Source organism: Micrasema longulum, unplaced genomic scaffold (genome assembly GCF_059751315.1).
Source record: "Micrasema longulum isolate JH-2025_06_02 unplaced genomic scaffold, ASM5975131v1 h1tg002687l, whole genome shotgun sequence".
NCBI lineage: Eukaryota > Metazoa > Arthropoda > Insecta > Trichoptera > Brachycentridae > Micrasema > Micrasema longulum.
In genome coordinates, this window is record NW_028279820.1 from 1 (window position 1) to 20,168 (window position 20,168).

Here is a 20,168-nt window from a genome sequence, read left to right on the forward strand (position 1 = left end):
TATCCAGGAAATTGAACAAAACTAATATTTTCAGGCGTTGCCTAGCCATTGTATGTAGGACTGAAATAATTCAATTAGATGAATCTCACCGCATAAATAAAGGTTTCACTCTTTAACTTCACAAACATCAACAGATGGAAAGAATTGAAGGAATATAGATGTCCAAATATAGGCAGAATGGTGAATGTTACACAGTGTGTAAAGTGGCCACTTAAACCAGCCATTGACAGGTCATAAGCCCTGTAGATGCCTAGACTTCTATATTACCTTCTCTTGAATGTTCTTCATCTCTGTTGTAAAATGTTTTTTGTTATTGTTGTAATGCAATTCCAGTAGGGTAGTCACTGCTCATGTGCCTAGACGGAACGCACGCCACTGGCGCATATCACTCGGTCCATTAGATTGAGGTCGGCAATCGTCCTTCTGGAGGAGAGCGATGGTAACCTCAACTCGGACATCAAAGTTTGGCAGCAAATGATTGAGTATTGCATCTATAATTATTTCTAGCGGAGACGCTGGATTGCAACACCTTCAGACCTAATTTTAGGCATTTTGAAGTGACTTTCAAATTATTTAAATAAGTTCAGGTTTTGGCCAAATCTAGAACAAAAGCCGAAAGTTATAGTTTTCAATATTGTTTTCAATCTCTAACAAGAATGTTCTTCTTCCACAGGTGCGAGAGTCTTGGCAGAGCTACGAGCTGGACCTGATAAACTACCAGAACAAGTGCAAGATCATCCGCGGCTGGGACGATCTCTTCAACAAGGTCAAGGAGCACATCAACTCCGTCGCCGCCATGAAGCTCTCCCCCTACTACAAGGTCAGTAACCGTCTTTAGACAGGGTGTTCCACAAGGATCATATCTAGATCACACACATTGTGTTTTGACATTCATAAAGGAGTCAATCCACAATGTGTGATGTCACCATGGCTGTTATACGTGTGTACCTCAGGGTGCTCATTTGGCACCCCTGCTTTTCAATTTGTTTATTAATGATGTTGCTAAATCATTCTCTTACTCTCGTTTGTGGCTCTTCGCGGACGACAACAAAATTCTCAAAATAATTCAAACTTTACAAGACTGCTTTCTTCTTCAATCAGACATTAACTCTTTTAACCGATGGTGTAAAGTCAATAAATTAGAACTGAATATTTAAAAATTCAAAATAATGTCATTTCATAGAACAAAACAACCAATTTCCTTCGAGTACCTATTAGAGAACTCCAAAATTGATGTAGTCAAGTCCATCAGAGATTTAGGAGTTGTTTTGGACTATAAACTGACATACAACGAGCACATAGATAATACAGTAAATAAATCACTGAAATTACTTGGCTTCATTAACAGAATATCCTCTGATTTTACTCATGTCCGTACAATCAAAACTCTTTATTGCTCGACTGTTCGCCCTCTTCTTGAATATGCCTCAGTGGTCTGGTCTCCATTCTATGTCAATCGCATAAATCACATTGAATCAGTCCAACATCGCTTGCTTCGAAAAATAGCGTGGATGCTCGGACTAGAGAGAGATAATTATTCTTACGCTGAAATAGAGTCAATGTTAAATATTTCTAGTCTACAAAAACGTAGAACTAATATTGACTCCATATATATGTTCGGCATACTAAATGGTATAATTGATGTTCCATCATTACTGGGACAAGTCAAATTCAATATTCCGACTCGTAGATTGAGAAACAATGAAGTACTGTTCATCGATCAGCATAGAACGAACTATGGCCTAAATTCTCCAATGACCCGCCTTTGTCGTATTGTTAACTCAAGACAGGATCTGGACTTTTTTGGTTTAAGTTTACGAGGATTTAAACGAGCACTAAATAAATAGTCCAGATCTTGTCTCGATGTCCCTTATGTTTGTCAATGCTTCTTTCTTTTTTCTTTAAATGTTTTAAACTATTCTTTTATTGTAATATTTAAACCTTATAAATTGTATACATGGACAGTGTCCGTTAATAAATAAATAAATAAATAATAAATAAATATCGATAACTGTATGAAAGGCTTAAGAATTGGAGCAAAAATGGGTGATTTAACTGTCAATTGTCTTTTGTATGCTGACGATGCCGCGCTTCTTGCTAACAACAAAGAGGAACTGCAATTCTTGGTAACAAAGGTCTACGCTGTATGCGAGGGAAGCCATTTGCTGACGAACGTCGATACATCCAATGTGATGGTTTTTGCAAGAGGTGAAAGTATGACTAAATGTGAAATCACTGCGAATGGGGTTATATTGAAACAGGTAGAGGAATTTGTGTATCTGGGAAGTATGTTTACTAGGGATGGAAAGGAGGGTAAGTGCCGGGAATAGAGTGAACGGTGCACTTGAATCAACTTTGGCAAGAGGCAAAATTAGCTGTTCACAATGGAGTCCCGATTCTGATGTATGGAGCGAAGTATGGACTCGCAAGAACAGGGATAAAAATAGGCTAAATGCTGTCGAAATGAGATCTCTCAGCCGAGTGTGTGGTAAAACTGTGTACGATAGATGCGCAAATGTCGAGATCCGTACATTATGTGAGGCCGAGGTAAGCACTATCGACAAAATCAGGAAAGGAGCTCTGCGTCCGTTCGGACGTGTAGAGTGAATGGACAGCGAAAGAATGGCTAAAAGGATTTACGATGCGAATGTTGATGCATGCCGAAATAGAGAAAGACCGAGAAAGGCATGGCATGACCAAATCCAACAAAATCTCCAACATGTCGCATAAGAATGAGAGGGTGTAGGGTCCATAGTCCATAATCCATGACACACACGTGTTAAATTAATTCATCTGTAGTAGACTAATGACCGACGATGCAATGTCATCAATTTCTATCGAATCCAATACATTCGTATAATGCAACTCTTATAGTATTGCACGTTAAACCGAGAGCATTGTTCTGCAGTACATTCACATCGTTCCTACCATGAAGGAACAAACTACAAAAGAAATATTTAAGTTTGTAAATGAAAATTCTTCATTGTAATTTATTATATAAATAAAATACGAGTGATCCACAAATTTGAATCCACAATGGAATTATCTATCCTTACCTCTGTTTTGTATAAATACATTGAACTCTTAAATAAAGATACCAGTCTCGAAGATGTCGCAAAAGCGATGAAACCGGTCACTGGATATTCCAAATTTGTGGATTAAAGTATCACTCGTCTTTTATTTATATAATAAATTACAATAGAAACGTCGTCTATAAAGAGATCACAGTCAGCCCATCAAGTTCAGTTCACTTCAGACCAGCTCGACGACGTCACACAGTTCCAGCATGTAGTTCAAGTGCAGTCTCTTCAACCCATCATCGACGTAATAACACTCGTCCGACATAATTATTTATTTGCCATGTAATAAATAAACATCAAACAGCAATCTCGTGTCTTCTCTGTCAATCTCCAACTGGGGTAGGAACTCCAACCAAGTAAAGACAGCTGTAAAGAAGCCCAAGATCATTGAGTGTATTTTTCACTGTGCAATGTTATCTTGCAGGTGTTCGAGGAAGAGGCGCTGACCTGGGAGGAGAAGCTGAACCGCATCAACGGGCTGTTCGACGTGTGGATCGACGTCCAGCGCCGCTGGGTGTACCTCGAGGGCATCTTCTCCGGCTCGGCCGACATCAAGGCCCTGCTCCCGGTGGAGACTTCTCGCTTCCAGAGCATCAGGTCACGACCCCGGCTGTTTAAATACCAATTTATGAAAATTGGCATTACTTTAGATAGTAAACTCTCCTATCGTGAACACATTGATAATATTGTAAACAAATCTCTCAAACTTCTCAGTTTTATCAATAGAGTGACGGCGGACTTCAAAAATATTAATACCATCAAAACTCTTTATTGCTCACTAGCTCCACCCCATCTAGAATACGCTTCTCCTATTTGGTCTCCATTCCACAGGACTCATATTGGCCATATCGAGTCTGTCCAGCACCGTTTTCTAAGGAAAGTGGCATGGCTGCTCGGATTACAAAGGGGTAATTATTCCTGTTTTGAAATAGAGCAATCTCTTAATCTGTCTTCATCGGAGAGACGTAGAACTGAGATGGACCTTATATGCATTTTCAAAATACTTAATGCTTTAAGTGATGTCCCATCTCTGTTGCGATCAATTTCTTTTCGTGTTCCCAACCGTGTCACCAGAAGTCAAAATCTGCTATTTATAAAATCTTCTAAGAGCAACTTTGGTTTTTATGCCCCAATGTCCAGAATGTGGAGATAAGTCAATTCATCGCACGACTTGGAATTCTTCGGGATAGATCTTCCGACTTTTCGTAGATCTCTTTGCGACTAAACAGTGTGGGATGAAGTCGGATCGGCATGGTAATCACTAACGAGATTGAGCAGAAACGATAACGGGCGTTTTCTCCCGCAGCTCCGAGTTCCTCGGCCTCATGAAGAAGGTGTCCAAGTCCCCGATGGTGATGGACGTGCTGAACATCCCCGGCGTGCAGCGCTCGCTGGAGCGCCTCGCCGACCTGCTGGGCAAGATCCAGAAGGCGCTCGGGGAGTACTTGGAGCGGGAGCGGACCAGCTTCCCCAGGTATCGTATAAGAAGACGCTGTGCGGAGAACTTTAACATAATTTAAATATTACTGCTAGTTTTACCTCCCAAACATTTGTTTGCCAGAGTAGATTTCAGTGCACCGTTCGTCCTGTTCCCGGCACTCCCCCTCCTTTCCATCCCTAGTAAACATACTCCCCAGATACACAAATTCATCTACCTGTTTCAGTATAACCCCATTCACGGTGATTTCACATTTAGTCATACTTTCATCTCTTGCAAATACCATCACATCGGATGTATCGACGTTCGTCGGCAAATGGGTTCCCTCGCATACAGCGTAGACCTTTGTTACCAAGAATTGCAGTTCCTCTTTGTTGTTAGCAAGGAGTACAGCATCGTCAGCATACAAAAGACAATTGACAGTTAAATCACCCATTTTTGTTCCAATTCTTAAGCCTTTCATACAATTATCGATATACACGTTGAACAGCCATGGTGACTCCTTTATAAATGTCAAAACACGATGTGTATGATCTAGATATGATCATTGTGGAACACCCTATCTAAAGACGGTTACAGACCTTGTAGTAGGGGCAGAGCTTCATGGCGGCGACCGAGTTGATGTGCTCCTCGACCTTGTTGAAGAGACCGTCCCAGCCGCGGATGATCTTGCACTTGTTCTGGTAGTTTATCAGGTCCAGCTCGTAGCTCTGCCAAGAAGTCTAGGCATCTACAGGGCTTATGACCTGTCAATGGCTGGTTTATGTGGCTACTTTACACACTGTGTAACATTCACCATTCTGCCTATATTTGAACATCTATATTCCTTCAGGTCTTTAACTTCACAAACATCAACAGATGAAAGAATTGAAGGAATATAGATGTTCAAATATAGGCAGAATGGTGAATGTTACACAGTGTGTAAAGTGGCCACTTAAACCAGCCATTGACAGGTCATAAGCCCTGTAGATGCCTAGACTTCTATATTACCTTCTCTTCAATGTTAAGCGTATCAGCTTGTATCTGCTTGCTTCAAATTAACATAATAATATTTAATACTTTGACATTTAAATAAATGTGATATTTTGAGACCCCGCTTTCTCATTGTAACGAATGGATCTGTCGCTCGTCCCTCAGATTCTACTTCGTCGGTGACGAAGATCTGCTGGAGATCATCGGCAACAGCAAGAACGTCGCTCGCCTGCAGAAGCACTTCAAGAAGATGTTCGCCGGCGTGGCCGCCATCCTGCTCAACGAGGACAACACCATCATTCTCGGCATCGCTTCTCGTGAAGGCGAAGAGGTGATTATGGATATGTTGCCTTTCTGATGCATTGAATCAAAGTTTTGTTTTAACTTGATTTTTTTATTTGATTTTAACATATCTGAATATATATTTATTTATTTATTCATATTTTTCTCTTACAAACTATAATTAATAATAAAAATAATGTGTCCTCACTGCCACTGGGGTTACCCGTGCCGAGGACACTTAACAATATACTTTTTAAAAATATTTTTACATTTGAGAATTAACAAAATATTCAGACAGTTTTAAACACTACGTATTTATGTACATCTACATTATTTATATATAGTAGGATAATTTATATAGCGCCATTTTTGTGAAAATCACCTCAAGGGCGCTGTACAATTGATAAATATCCCAGTACGTCTTGCAGCTACAGAGCGCATGGACGGTTGGGATTCTAGTTGCTCGTTTTCAATTAAGATCAATAAAAAATTATAACAGACAGGAGCTAGATTACAGGACGTCTTGCAGCTACAGAGCGCATAGACAGTTAGAAATTTAGCCCCCATTTACACATTTTAAAAATTGACAAATAAATTTAGTGTATTAAAAAAATAAAATAATATGAATAGTAAAAAGGAGTAAGATTACAACACGTCTTGCAGCTACTAAGCGCATAGACGATTGGAATTCTAGACCCCATTTACAAAATTTAGGTATTTTAGAGTTGATATATGAAAGCTAGATAACCAATCATCGTGCAGCTACAAGGCGCATGGACGAGTGGAATTCTAGCAAAGTTAAAACAATATCAAAAAATTAATAAAAAATAGAGCGTAGTAGTAAATTGGTCAAGTGTTCATGCCAAGAAGTAAGCAATAAAAAACTAAATAAATAAAACACTGTTTCAACTCCACGGTTAACAAAGGGAGATAGATGTCCGAAGAAGAGAAGAGAAGCTTTTGTAGACAGTGGGTAGATACCGTCGCCATGTGGCCCGCTGGCTGCTAGATAATTTCTGGAAACGCACGTGTGTAGTACTATTATGCCTTTTGTTACTTTATATTACGAAACGCACAATGAAAATAACAAAAACCTAACATGAGCTATACACTTGTGGAGCAGTTGATTCAATATTGGTTTGGGCGAATGAGACAATCCATTTTACTTCTACCCAGCTCCACTATCCATAAAATATAATATCTAATTTATTATAATTTCTACACATTTATTTCTTTTTACTGGAGTAATGCTAAAATAATATTAACTGACATTTAATACATTTTTGAAAATCGTTTTCCTTCATTAAGTGCACCCCTCTTGCTAAAATGAGCAGAGTTTGACATTCAAAAAATAATTCTATTCGACCATAAACAAGTACCTAAGGTACCTACTTACAATTGAAAAGTTACGCCATCTTTTTTACATTTATCCAAACGGTTTTTTTTTACATGGTTTCAAGATAGAATCAGGCAATTTGATTTCGAATTAAATGTCAAGCTCAAGGCAAAACCTGGCTGGCAGTTAAAGAGCGACTAAATTTGCGTTAGGCATGAGTTAAGTGTCATAATTTTAGAGTGCTCAGGGTGCGTCCATGTGTATAAACAAGTACCTAAGGTACCTACTTACAAATAAAAAGTTACGCCATCTTTTTTACATTTACATGGTTTCAAGACACAATCAGTCAATTTGGTTTCGAATTAAATGTCAATCTCAAGGCAAAACCTGGCTGGCAGTTAAAGAACGACTAAATTTGCGTTAGGCATGAGTTAAGTGTCATAATTTTAGGGCGCTCAGGGTGCGTCCATATGTATAAACAAGTACCTAAGGAACCTACTTACAGATTAAAAGTTACGCCATCTTTTTTACATTTATCCGAACGGTTTTTTTAAACATGGTTTCAAGACACAATCAGGCAATTTCGATTTCGAATTAAATGTCAAGCTCAAGGCAAAACCTGGCTGGCAGTTAAAGAACGACTAAATTTGCGTTAGGCATGAGTTAAGTGTCATAATTTTAGAGTGCTCAGGGTGCGTCCATATGTATAAACAAGTACCTAAGGTACCTATTTACAATTGAAAAGTTACGCCATCTTTTTTACATTTATCCAAACGGTTTTTTTTTACATGGTTTCAAGATAGAATCAGGCAATTTGATTTCGAATTAAATGTCAAGCTCAAGGCAAAACCTGGCTGGCAGTTAAAGAGCGACTAAATTTGCGTTAGGCATGAGTTAAGTGTCATAATTTTAGAGTGCTCAGGGTGCGTCCATATGTATAAACAAGTACCTAAGGTACCTACTTACAGATGAAAAGTTACGCCATCTTTTTTACATTTATCCGAACGTTTTTTTTTACATGGTTTCAAGACACAATCAGGCAATTTGGTTTCGAATTAAATGTCAAGCTCAAGGCAAAACCTGGCTGGCAGCTAAATAACGACTAAATTTGCGTTGGGCATAAGTTAAGTGACATAATTTTAGTGAGTGCTCAGAGTGCGTCTATATTTATAAATAAGTAAATGGTTTTATTTAAGAACACTGAACTTCAACGTAAACTTAACTGTAAATTTAACTTAATTCTTTACTTTTAAGCAATAGCAAAGCATTGCCGCGTTCAGCTCATTTAGTATTAAATGCTATGGAGGTATTTGAAGATCTTCTCTTGGAATTACGCTCGTTGAAGTTGGTGGTTATCCTAATATTTGGTTGTTCGTTCGACCCCGATCCAGGTCGAGTTCGCGACGCCCGTGAACACGACGGAGCACCCGAAGATCAACGAGTGGCTGACCATGGTGGAGAGGGAGATGCGCGTCACGCTGGCCGGGCGGCTGCGCGCCGCCGTGGCGGACGTCAAGAAGTGGAAGGGGCCGCCGGAGCCCGCCGCCTTCCTGAACTGGGTAGACAACTACCAGGCACAGGTAAATTGTCCGCAGACACACGCGTTTTGGTAGTAACCCATTCTCAACAGTAAAAATAAATCTGGAACTTGAATATATGTCGGCCTCGTGGTGTAATGGTCAGCGCACTTGCCTACCATGCACGAGGTATCGGGTTCGATTCCCTACATGGTTCAAATGAAATATTTGTGGGATAAAGTTGACAGAGAAGACACGAAGTTGCTGTTTGATGTTTGTAACAGACGCGGCGGATCACTGCTTCGTCCGTAGCAATCGCGCCCGTCACAAGAACTGTATTTCTATAGGTGCTGGTGTCAAACGCAGAGTGGCCGGGCGTAGGCGGGCCTCGGCCGACGAACGATAAGCTCCGGGGGAGGTATCGTCGCCTAGAGATCCCTTGCGGGGTCGCTAGCGAGTAGCGCTGGCGGCCGCAATCCTGAGTCAGGCAACCGGGTTGTAAGGCCGGTATCTCTCCGTCGGTGGGAACGGCGGGGTGTGTTCCGGGGAAGTATCCAAGGGTCCAAATTATCCGGGGTCCAAAATCCAATCCAAAGAGTATCCGAGTTCCAAGTCCAGGGGGGTAGCGGTGTTCGAATCCAGGTGGCGATGAGGTCCGGTTTGAAGCGAGGTAGGGAGGTGAAGTGGAGAGTAGAAAGCCTTAGTAGTGTGGTGAGATGACTGACTTTATTTTTCCCCGGCGGGGCTATATATACAACATTTTGCCGTGCGGCGGTGGGCTAGGCCAATAGCGGGCGGTGCTAGGTTGACCAATCACGCGGCGAGAGAGATAGCGAGCACATTTGCCGGCTCTATCGGTCTCTCTCGCGCCACGTATAAGGTCCCCACCCTCCCGCTACCGGCCGCAGTTCCCCGCCGACCGCGCGGCGATCAACACTCATACAGAACAACATAAAAACACATTATGGGCATACAAATATTTTCATGAATTCTAATCTATATGTGGGCTTCAGTATGGCGATCACCACCCCCGAAAGTGACAAATACTAGTCTTTATTGAGGAGGTGGTAGATCGCTTACACATACTGAAGCCTCCTATGCTACATTAAAACCCCAGGAAGGGCCGCCAAGTTGGTGCATGTACTTTTACGTCGGCAACACTCCCCCCTGCCGAGGAGGCATCTCTGCGCCGACGTCGTCCTTGATTTGCAACACGGCGAGCTTGACGGCGGGTCGTGTGTAGGTTCCGGTGGCTGTCTGGACCCGGGCGCTCCTGACTTGTCCATCCTTCCCTGGTGTGACTGCTATGACGCGTCCCCGCGGCCATTCATTCCGCGGGAGGGCGGCGTCCGTTATTATGACCAGGTCATCGACCATGATCGGTGTGGCGGCCTGTTGCCACTTCCGTCGCTGTGCCAACGTCGGGAGATATTCCCTCATCCATCTTTTCCAAAATGCGTCGGCTAGTTTCTGCGCCACCCGCCATTGTTTTCTGAGGCACAGTTCGGGCGGCGCGTCTCTGTAATCGGCCAGATGCGGCTGGGCCCCGCTCGACCCGATGAGAAAGTGCATCGGAGTCAGCGGAGCGTCGTCTCGGCTATCAAGCGAGACGTGGGTTAGGGGCCGAGTGTTTACTGTGTACTCGGCCTCCGCTATCGCTGTCATTAGCGTTTCCTCTCGGGGGGCTTGTTCCTTTAGAATCACCATAAGCGCCCCCTTTATCGACCGGACGAGCCGTTCCCAGGCTCCCCCCATGTGTGGCGCCGATGGCGGGTTGAACACCCATTTGATCCCTCTCCTTGTCGCCTCGTTCTGTAGTTCGGGATCGTGGGCTAGTTCCTTCATGGCGGCCGCCATCTCTTTGTCTGCGCCTCTGAAGTTCGTCCCGTTGTCCGAGTAGAGCGTTGTCGGATGTCCTCTGCGGGCCGCCATCCTTCTGAGGGCCTGCACCGTCGAGTCAGTGCTCAACGACGGTGTAATCTCAATATGCACGGCCCTCGTAACCATGCACGTAAACAGGGCCCCGTATCGTTTCTCCCGGCGTCTTCCGATAGTCACGTATACGGGCCCGAACATGTCCACCCCACAGTGGGTAAAAGGCCTTACGTGATGATCGAGTCGGCCGGCAGGCAGCTGTCCCATGAGCGGAGGCTGCGGGCGGGCCTTCTGTATTCGACAGTAGCGGCACTCGTATATAATTTTCCTTATATTTGTCCGTAATCGTGTTATAAAGAACTGTTGTCTGAGTTCGCTGAGTGTCCGCTCTGTACTTGCGTGTTGCCGCGACTCGTGATAATGCCTTATCAATAGACGCGTATAGGCGTGCGCTCCGTCCAGTATGACGGGCGCCTTTAGTTGCTCGCTCACCGCGGGGGCTTCCATAATTCGCGTCCCCATTCTGAGGACGCTATCTTTATCGAGGTAGGGAGTGAGGCCCAGCAGGCGGCTGTTCCGCGGGAGGCACTCCCCCCGTCTAATTGCGGCTATCTCGGCGTGGTAACTGTCTGTCTGGCTTATGAGTATCCACGCCCTCTCTGATGCCTTGAGTTCCGGGGCGATGAGTGTCGCGCTTCCTGTATTCTTTTTCCTGCAGCGGTTTATGAAGCGCAACACCCACGCTGTAGTCCTGATCAGTCTCCGCCAGGAGGAAAATCTTCTTTCGTCCGGGAGGGCTGTCATCACGATGGCACTGTTCGCACACTTTATTTCACTGCTTGTATCCGGGGTCGCCGTTATTACCTTGAGCGGCGGCCATTGACTTTTATTTTTCTTTATGAAACTCGGCCCACTGAACCACATGCCGGCCGGGGAGATGTCTGGTATCTCGCCGTCCCGCGTCCCGAGATCAGCGGGGTTCTTCTTTCCTGGTACCCACCGCCACTCTTGAGCGTTCGTTAGCTCATCTATTTCCCCTAGGCGGTGGGCTACAAATGGCGTGAAGATGCGCGAATCACTCTGGACCCAGCACAGCACCGTAGTAGAATCTGTCCAGTAGTAGGTATCGCGTATATTACTTCCGCATTCTTTCTTGATTGTGGCCGCCAGTCGTGCGGCCATGAGCGCGGCTTGTAATTCCAGGCGTGGAATTGATAGCGCTCGTAGCGGGCTAACTCGGCACTTGCTAGCCATGAACGTCGCATTCCTTCCGGCGGCGTTCTCCTCCACGATGTAGGCTACGGCGCAGCTCGCTTGCTCCGAGGCATCGGAAAATACGTGCAGCTCTACTGGCTGGCCATTGGCGCTCGATACGCGCCGCGGTATAGCGCACTCGGTATTGCGTAATATGTCCACCCAAGTGCGCCATTTCTCTGCGTGTTCTTCATTCACTTGTTCGTCCCACTCTATGTGGGAGCGCCACACATCTTGTAGCAGTATTCGCGGGCGTATTGTCAAACACCCTACGAAACCGAGTGGATCGAAAATGCTCATAACTTCACTTAGCATCTGCCGTTTTGTAGGCCTCTCTGTTGGAACCTCCCGTGACACTTTAAATTTAAATTGAAACTCGTCTGTCACCGGGTCCCATTTGATGCCGAGGACCCTCTCTGTCACGGAGGTTCCGCTAATTATTTCGCGTGCGCTTTTCCCTCTCAGACTTGAAGGAATCGCTTCCATTACGGAGGGATCATTACTCGCCCAATTCGCGAGGATGAATCCGCCCCGCCGTAGTAGTTCGCTGACATCGTGGCGCAGTTGTATCGCCTCTGTTGCACTGTCTACGGCATCCATATAGTCGTCCATGTAGAATTTATTTCGCACAGCATCCCTGGCGGCGGCCATCTCTTGCCCGTGATCTTCTGCGACTTGATTTCTCACGTACTGTGCGCTGCTCGGTGAACACGCCGCGCCGAACGTCATCGACGTCATAATCATTTCCCGAATTTCTTCTTCGGGACTATCGCGCCAGAGGAACAGCTGCGCCCTCTGGTCTTCTTTTCTTATTTTAATTTGGAGAAACATCTCCCTTATATCTGCTGCCAGCGCGATCTTTCCCTCGCGAAATCGCATTATATTTCCCATAAGCGATGAGAGAAGGTCCGGGCCGTTGGCCAACATGTCGTTCAATGACTTCCCGTTGCAGCGGCTGGCGGCGTCAAATACTATCCGTATTTTATCCGGTTTATTCACGTTCGTCACTGCGAAATGCGGCAAAAACCAAAGCCCACTCGCAGTGTCTTGTCTTTCAGCCAGCGTCAGTTCCCGGGCATACCCCTTGTCTAGATATTCTTTAATCTTTAACTTGTAAGCCGCGGCGAATTCACTGTTTTTACTGAACTTTTTCTCTATGCTTAAAAATCGATTCAGCGCTGTACGGCGATTATCCGGTAAACATATTCGATTGTCTTTCCACAGTAGCCCTGTCTCGTACTGTCCTTGCGGTAGGAAACGTGTCGTGGCTCTCATGGTTTCTGTGGCTCGCGCCTCCTGACGCGATATCTTGGCTGTCGAACTTATACCTAACGCGTCGACGGCGTAATTTTGTTTAACTAGATTTTCTAGTCTCTGTTCTGTACTAAGCGCCATTAGTATGCTGGCGTTAGTCTGGCGTGTCCGCCCACCGTGTATCACCTTTCCTAAGGCTGTCACTGAGGCGATGTATTCCCCGCATCTCCGTGCCTCTCTCGTCACTATGAGAGAGGCGTTATCTTGGCCGATGAGTAACTGCGGGCACACTTGTCGCATCCTGCCTTCCCCTTCAATCACGGGCTGTAGCGGCAGACTCAGCTTCTGTATTGTGTTTGCGCGGAGAGTGAATAAATCTTCCGTAACTCCGCGCACTTTAATTGTGACTTTTCTTGATGCACTATCTGTTACGCACATTCCGCCGGCACCGTGGATTTTTAATCCTCGAGTCTCTCCCGGCGCGCCGATGTCGTTTGCTATTTTTGCGTCAATCAATGTCACGGTTGATCCCTCATCTAGTAACGCGTACGCGTTCACTCGTCCTCGCGGACCACTTAACATGACGGGAATCACTTTTAGGAGGACCGGTTCCTCCCGAGCGTAGGTGCTCGTCACTATATTATTCGTCCGCGAACTGTGGCCGTAATCGTAGTTTCTTTCATTTGAACTCGCGGCGCGGGTTTCGTTCGCGGTCGGTCTGTTTCCCCCGGCGCCCGCCGCTGCAGGCGTGTTGCGGCGGGCATTATTATCTGGCGCTCGTATATCGGCGCTAGACCGAGCTTCACTGATATCGGCACTATTTCTGTCGTGTAATGTCTTGTGATGTGTTCGGCGACATCCATCGAGGCCGCACTTTTTTACATTTCTACACTTTATCGCCCGATGAGTGTTCGATAAACACGAAAAACACAAATTCTTTCGCTTCACTATGTCCCATCTTTCCGAAATACTACACTCTATGTATTCCTGGCACGTTTGTAGTAAATGTCCTCGTCCGCACAAAACACATGACGCTACACTTTTCCCGTTTCCCTCTGTTGAAATCACTGTATGCACTTGTTCTCGCTTCTGTGGCTTCTCGCGTTGTTTTCCGCTGTACACTTGCGGCTCTATTCCGCCGCCTATCATCGAAGATTCCGTTAAATCTTCCAAGAAGAGCGCGAAATCCTTCGCGGAGGGCCTCACCCGGTTTCCTCTTCTGCTGTACCACCAGAGAGACTTCATGCACAGCGGTAACTTGCTCACTAGTTCACTTAGTAGTTGTGGCGTAGACATGTAATCGCCACCGAAGCCTTCTAAGGTCGCTATCGCGTTCCGAACTGCGCTAGACAGATCTACTAATGCTTGCGTAGATCCGTCGTTCTGTATGCAGCGGAGCCTTCTCACTTTTTCCAACAAGGAAGACGCTACAATGTCCGGCTGGCCGTAGTGTAGCTCCAACGTCTTCATTATCACCCTCACTTGGCTTGGATCCACTAGTAATGACGACACAGATTCTCTTGCCCGTCCTTTTAACGCACGCTGTAGACGCAGGAGGTTTTCTGGATCCGAAAGGCAGCACATCTCCGTCGACTGAGTGTACTGCGATTTGAAAGTAGCCCATTCCTGCGGCTCTCCGGCGAAGGCGGGTAGGTCCTTGGCAGTAGATTGGCGCGCTATCATGGCGCCGACTCTGCTAACGTCCTCTGGGGCTGAAGTCGGGCTTCTTCCTTGCGAAGCCTCTAGTAGAATCGCCATTTTTGACAGCACCGTCATGATGCCGTCCATATCCGTAGTACGCGGCGCGGGCTCGGGATTCGTCTCCAAGGGCACGCGTCGGTCTTGATCGTGTAGTGAAGCACGGAGCGTTCGAACCTGCGTCCTCAGCCGCTGGACTGTATCTTCGGATGTGTCCGACTCGGCTGAGTCCTGATCTGTAGCAGGGTCTTCTCTCGGTTCCGTGCCTCCTCGACCCGAGCGGAGTGAAGGGGTTCTCGAAGTCATCTCTAGGCGCTCTGCGATGAATATCCGGCTCGAAGGACCAACTTGTAACAGACGCGGCGGATCACTGCTTCGTCCGTAGCAATCGCGCCCGTCACAAGAACTGTATTTCTATAGGTGCTGGTGTCAAACGCAGAGTGGCCGGGCGTAGGCGGGCCTCGGCCGACGAACGATAAGCTCCGGGGGAGGTATCGTCGCCTAGAGATCCCTTGCGGGGTCGCTAGCGAGTAGCGCTGGCGGCCGCAATCCTGAGTCAGGCAACCGGGTTGTAAGGCCGGTATCTCTCCGTCGGTGGGAACGGCGGGGTGTGTTCCGGGGAAGTATCCAAGGGTCCAAATTATCCGGGGTCCAAAATCCAATCCAAAGAGTATCCGAGTTCCAAGTCCAGGGGGGTAGCGGTGTTCGAATCCAGGTGGCGATGAGGTCCGGTTTGAAGCGAGGTAGGGAGGTGAAGTGGAGAGTAGAAAGCCTTAGTAGTGTGGTGAGATGACTGACTTTATTTTTCCCCGGCGGGGCTATATATACAACATTTTGCCGTGCGGCGGTGGGCTAGGCCAATAGCGGGCGGTGCTAGGTTGACCAATCACGCGGCGAGAGAGATAGCGAGCACATTTGCCGGCTCTATCGGTCTCTCTCGCGCCACGTATAAGGTCCCCACCCTCCCGCTACCGGCCGCAGTTCCCCGCCGACCGCGCGGCGATCAACACTCATACAGAACAACATAAAAACACATTATGGGCATACAAATATTTTCATGAATTCTAATCTATATGTGGGCTTCAGTATGGCGATCACCACCCCCGAAAGTGACAAATACTAGTCTTTATTGAGGAGGTGGTAGATCGCTTACACATACTGAAGCCTCCTATGCTACATTAAAACCCCAGGAAGGGCCGCCAAGTTGGTGCATGTACTTTTACGTCGGCAACAATGTTTACTTATTACACGGCGAATAAATAATTAATTGAGTCGGACGAATGTCAAGGCTGACTGACTGAACTTGTTGGGCTGACTGGCGTTGTCTGCGTTCTGTGGTCTCTTTACAGGCCACGTTCCTTTGTAGTTAATTTCTTCATAGTAGGGACGATGTGAATGTACTGCAGACCTATGTACTGCTCCCGATTTCGTGTTCAATACTGTAAAGCTCGGGTTTCCTAGGACAGTGGTGCCCGTATTTTAACGGCCGTAGTGAACATTAATGCGGTTGACAGCGGTCGTAACGGTGACTAGAGAGTGGTTTCCTATAAAAATGGTGTTAATAACACCGTTGAAAAATAAAACCACTCTCTAGTCACCACTACGGCGGCTGTCCACCGCATCACCGTTCACTACGGCCGTTAAGATACGGGCACCGCTGTCCTAGGAAACCCTAGCTTTAGAGCTGCATTATATGTTGTATTGGATTCTATAGAAAATGATGACATTGCTTTCTTCGGTCATCTTGTGTCATCGATTATGGACCATGAACCCTATAGGTATATTTATTTTTAAATGGTGTTTTTACACTAGAATATTTCCTAGTCCCTGGACTGGTACTTGAATCATAAGACTGATCATCTTACCTTCATGTAACAAAAATGATCAAGATACGCTGCAATTGGTGTACCGATGCAGTGCCCTATGCACCATTAGGTGCGGAAATCTCGCAAGTTGAAAATAATCCTTGAAGAAGGCTAAGATTATTTTGTCAGAAGTCCTCTAGTTTTTTGATAATAAGAATGATTTGAACGAAGGCTCTGACTCGCCGAGACTCCTTCTCAGGTGGTGGTGCTGGCCGCGCAGATCATGTGGTCCGAGGACGTGGAGGCCGCGCTGCAGGCGGGCGGCGCGCTGCAGCCCGTGCTGGCGCAGGTGGAGGGCACGCTCACCGTGCTGGCCGACAGCGTGCTGCAGGAGCAGCCCCCGCTGCGGCGCCGCAAGCTCGAGCACCTGGTAATTTCTATCATATATTTTATCATGTGTCGCGTGATATTTCACGATATATTATATCATGTGTCGCGTGATATTTCACGATGTATTATATCATATATCACGTGATATATCGCGATGCATTTTATAATATATCACGTGATATATCGCGATGTAGTTGATCATACATCACGTGATACTTTGCAATGAATTTTATTATATATCACGTGATATTTTGCAATGAATTTTATTATATATCACGTGATATATCGCGATATTTTTTTTCATATCATGTGATATATCGTGATGTAGTTGATCATACAACGCGTGATATTTTGTAATAAATTTTACTATATATCACGTGATATATCGCGATATATTTGTTCATATCACGTGATATATCGCGATGTAGTTGATTATACATCACGTGATATTTTGCAATGAATTTTATTATATATCACGTGATATATCGTGATATATTTTTTCATATCACGTGATATATCGCGATGTATTTTATCATACATATAAAATTTATAATAAATATATATATATACTCACCCTCACTAACATGTACAATAATAAAAAGGATACACTACATTTTTTGTGACTAAAACTATGTTAGAATAAAAGTTATACTCGTAATGTAATTGAGACACATTAAATGTATATATTTCTACCGACATATTGTAACCATTGTATAAATTTCCTAATGTGTTTTGTTTTTATGAGAAAAATAAAAATATATATCACGTGATATATCGGGATGTAGTTTATCATACATCACGTGATATTTTGCAATATATTTTATTAAATATAACGTGATATGTCGCGATGTATTTTATCATACTTCACGTGATATACCGCGATATATTTGTTTATATATCACGATATATTTTACCATATATCACGTGATATTGCTCGATATATTTTACCATATATATCACAGTATATGTCGGCAGGAAGGATAGAACGCCATTTCAATGTGTCTGCACACATACCTCACTACATTCGCACATCTCAGTTTTTTTTTGACATTTACTTTGTTTTTAAAGTTTTTTTTTTTGCAACAGACCTGATTTACAGCTCAGATCACCCAAGCTTGAGAAAAATCACATTTTTAATGTTTGTCTTCTCACCGGGAATCGAACCCGAAACCTACCGTAGGTAAGTCGAGTATTTTCGAGTTTCTTAGCCATTACACCACGGAGGCTGCCAAGTATTCCGTTGGATTCGGTCATGGCGTGTCTTTCTTCGCCACCCTCGTTTTCCGCATCCATGTAAGACATCCTTTCGCTGTCCATTCGGTCTAAACCAACTCAGCAATCCTTTTTTTGATTTTGTTGATAATACTTGCTTCCTTACACAATGCGCAGATCTCGACAGGACGGAGAGCATTTCACCTGCTTTTATCCAAACGAGGTCTGTATGCAAACACAGATTGATATGGCATTCCATCCTCCGCCCACGGGATCTTTCTGACCTCTGGACCGATTTCATGCTGTCGAATGCGGAGCCTCTCATCCAAACCGTACCCCAGGTTTATTAATACTTATTCTGTTTTTAGATCAACGAGTTTGTCCACAAGAGGACTGTCACCCGGAGGCTGATCTCTGCCGACGTCAATTCCCCACGCAACTTCCAGTGGCTGGCGGAGATGAGATGCTACTTTGACTCCAGGAATCCCGACGTAAGTCAAACAAAAATTTTACATTATAGTCTAGTAAATTAATTTTATATTTATGTACAGTATTCTGAGTCTGTCCAAAATCCACAATTTTTTCCATGTCTGAACATTCATATTTCTTCAATTCTTCCATCTGTTGATTTCAGTCAAGTTACAAGTGCTAAAACCTTTACTGTTGCGAAGAGATTCATCACAAAACAATTTTCCAATTTTTAAACTTCTTCTCGGACCAGTTGGTTTTATTACAATATTTTGAGTTTGTCCAAACGTTTGCAGACAAAAGACTGGATTTCACCCCCTAGGGAGTCATTGAGACTAACAAATTACAATGAATATAGAAGTACATGCATTTACAGGACTTAGGGCCTGTCATTGGCTGGTTTGAATAGCCACTGTGTAACATTCACCATTTTGCCTAAGTTTGAGCATCCAAATTTCTTCAATTCTTCCATCTGTTAATGCTATCTGGGATTTTGGAACTGCAATTCAAGGTAACAAAGGTCTACGCTGTATGCGAGGGAAGCCATTTGCTGACGAACGTCAATACATCCAATGTGATGGTTTTGGAAAGGAACGAAAGTATGACTAAATGTGAAATTGCTGTGAATGGGGGTTATACTGAAACAGGCAGAGGAATTTGTGTATCCGGGAAGTATGTTTACTAAGGATGGAAAGGAGGGTGAGTGTCGGATAACAGAGTGAACGGTGCACTTAAATCAACCTTGGCAAATAAATGTTTGTCGCAAGAAGCAAAATTAGCAGTTCACAATGGAGTCCCGGTCCCGACCCTGATGTATGGGAGCGAAGTATGGACTCGGAAACACAGGGATGAAAGTAGGCTGAATGCTGTCGAAATGCGATCTCTCAGGCAAATGTGTGGTAAAACTATGCATGATAGATGCGCAAATGTCGAGATCCGTACAATATGTAAGGCCGAGATAAGCATTGTCGACAAAATCAAGAAAGGAGCTCTGCGCTGGTTCGGACATGTGGAGCGAATGGACAGCGAAAGAACGGCTAAGAATATTTACAATGCGACTGTCGACGGATGCAGAAATAGAGGAAGACCGAGAAAGACACGGCATGACGAAATCCAACAAATACTCGAAGATGGACATGTCAAAAGTCGGAATATCGGCGTGCGCGCATGAGAAGATGTATGAATGTAGAGGAAGCGAGATCTGTATGCAAAGATGGAGTTATGTGGCGTTTGATCCTCTCTGCCTAACGGCGTGATGGTTTGTTTGTTACAAATTTTTTTACTCAAGCATTTTCCTTAGATTTGCACTTTTTTGTGTTTGTGTTTTAAACAATAGGTCAATTTGATTGCTGAACGTATATTTCTGTACATATGGGTGGCTGGATTTTAATTTGTCTAATGCGAATCTTCGTTGTTTCCAGGTGCTGCAGCAGCTGACCATCCACATGGCCAACGCCAAGTTCCTGTACGGCTTCGAGTACCTCGGCGTGCAGGACCGCCTCGTGCAGACGCCCCTCACCGACCGCTGCTACCTCACCATGACGCAGGCGCTGGAGGCTCGGCTCGGAGGATCGCCCTTCGGTTCGT

The 20,168-nt window shown here is 44.9% G+C and overlaps 1 protein-coding gene across 1 annotated transcript in view; it reads left to right on the forward strand.

Moving 5' to 3' along the window:
* Window positions 1-673: 673 nt before the first annotated feature.
* The window catches only part of LOC148271744 (dynein heavy chain, cytoplasmic-like), a gene marked incomplete at both ends in the record, with an annotated part of 45,683 nt that continues 26,188 nt past the window's right edge, over window positions 674-20,168 (forward strand). Inside the window, 8 exons of the mRNA XM_088240993.1 lie at window positions 674-820; window positions 3,505-3,677; window positions 4,387-4,554; window positions 5,656-5,821; window positions 8,500-8,688; window positions 16,771-16,941; window positions 18,482-18,604; window positions 20,003-20,162. Coding sequence (XP_088097119.1) covers window positions 674-820; window positions 3,505-3,677; window positions 4,387-4,554; window positions 5,656-5,821; window positions 8,500-8,688; window positions 16,771-16,941; window positions 18,482-18,604; window positions 20,003-20,162 — 1,297 coding nt within the window. The remainder of the gene's footprint in view (window positions 821-3,504; window positions 3,678-4,386; window positions 4,555-5,655; window positions 5,822-8,499; window positions 8,689-16,770; window positions 16,942-18,481; window positions 18,605-20,002; window positions 20,163-20,168) is intronic.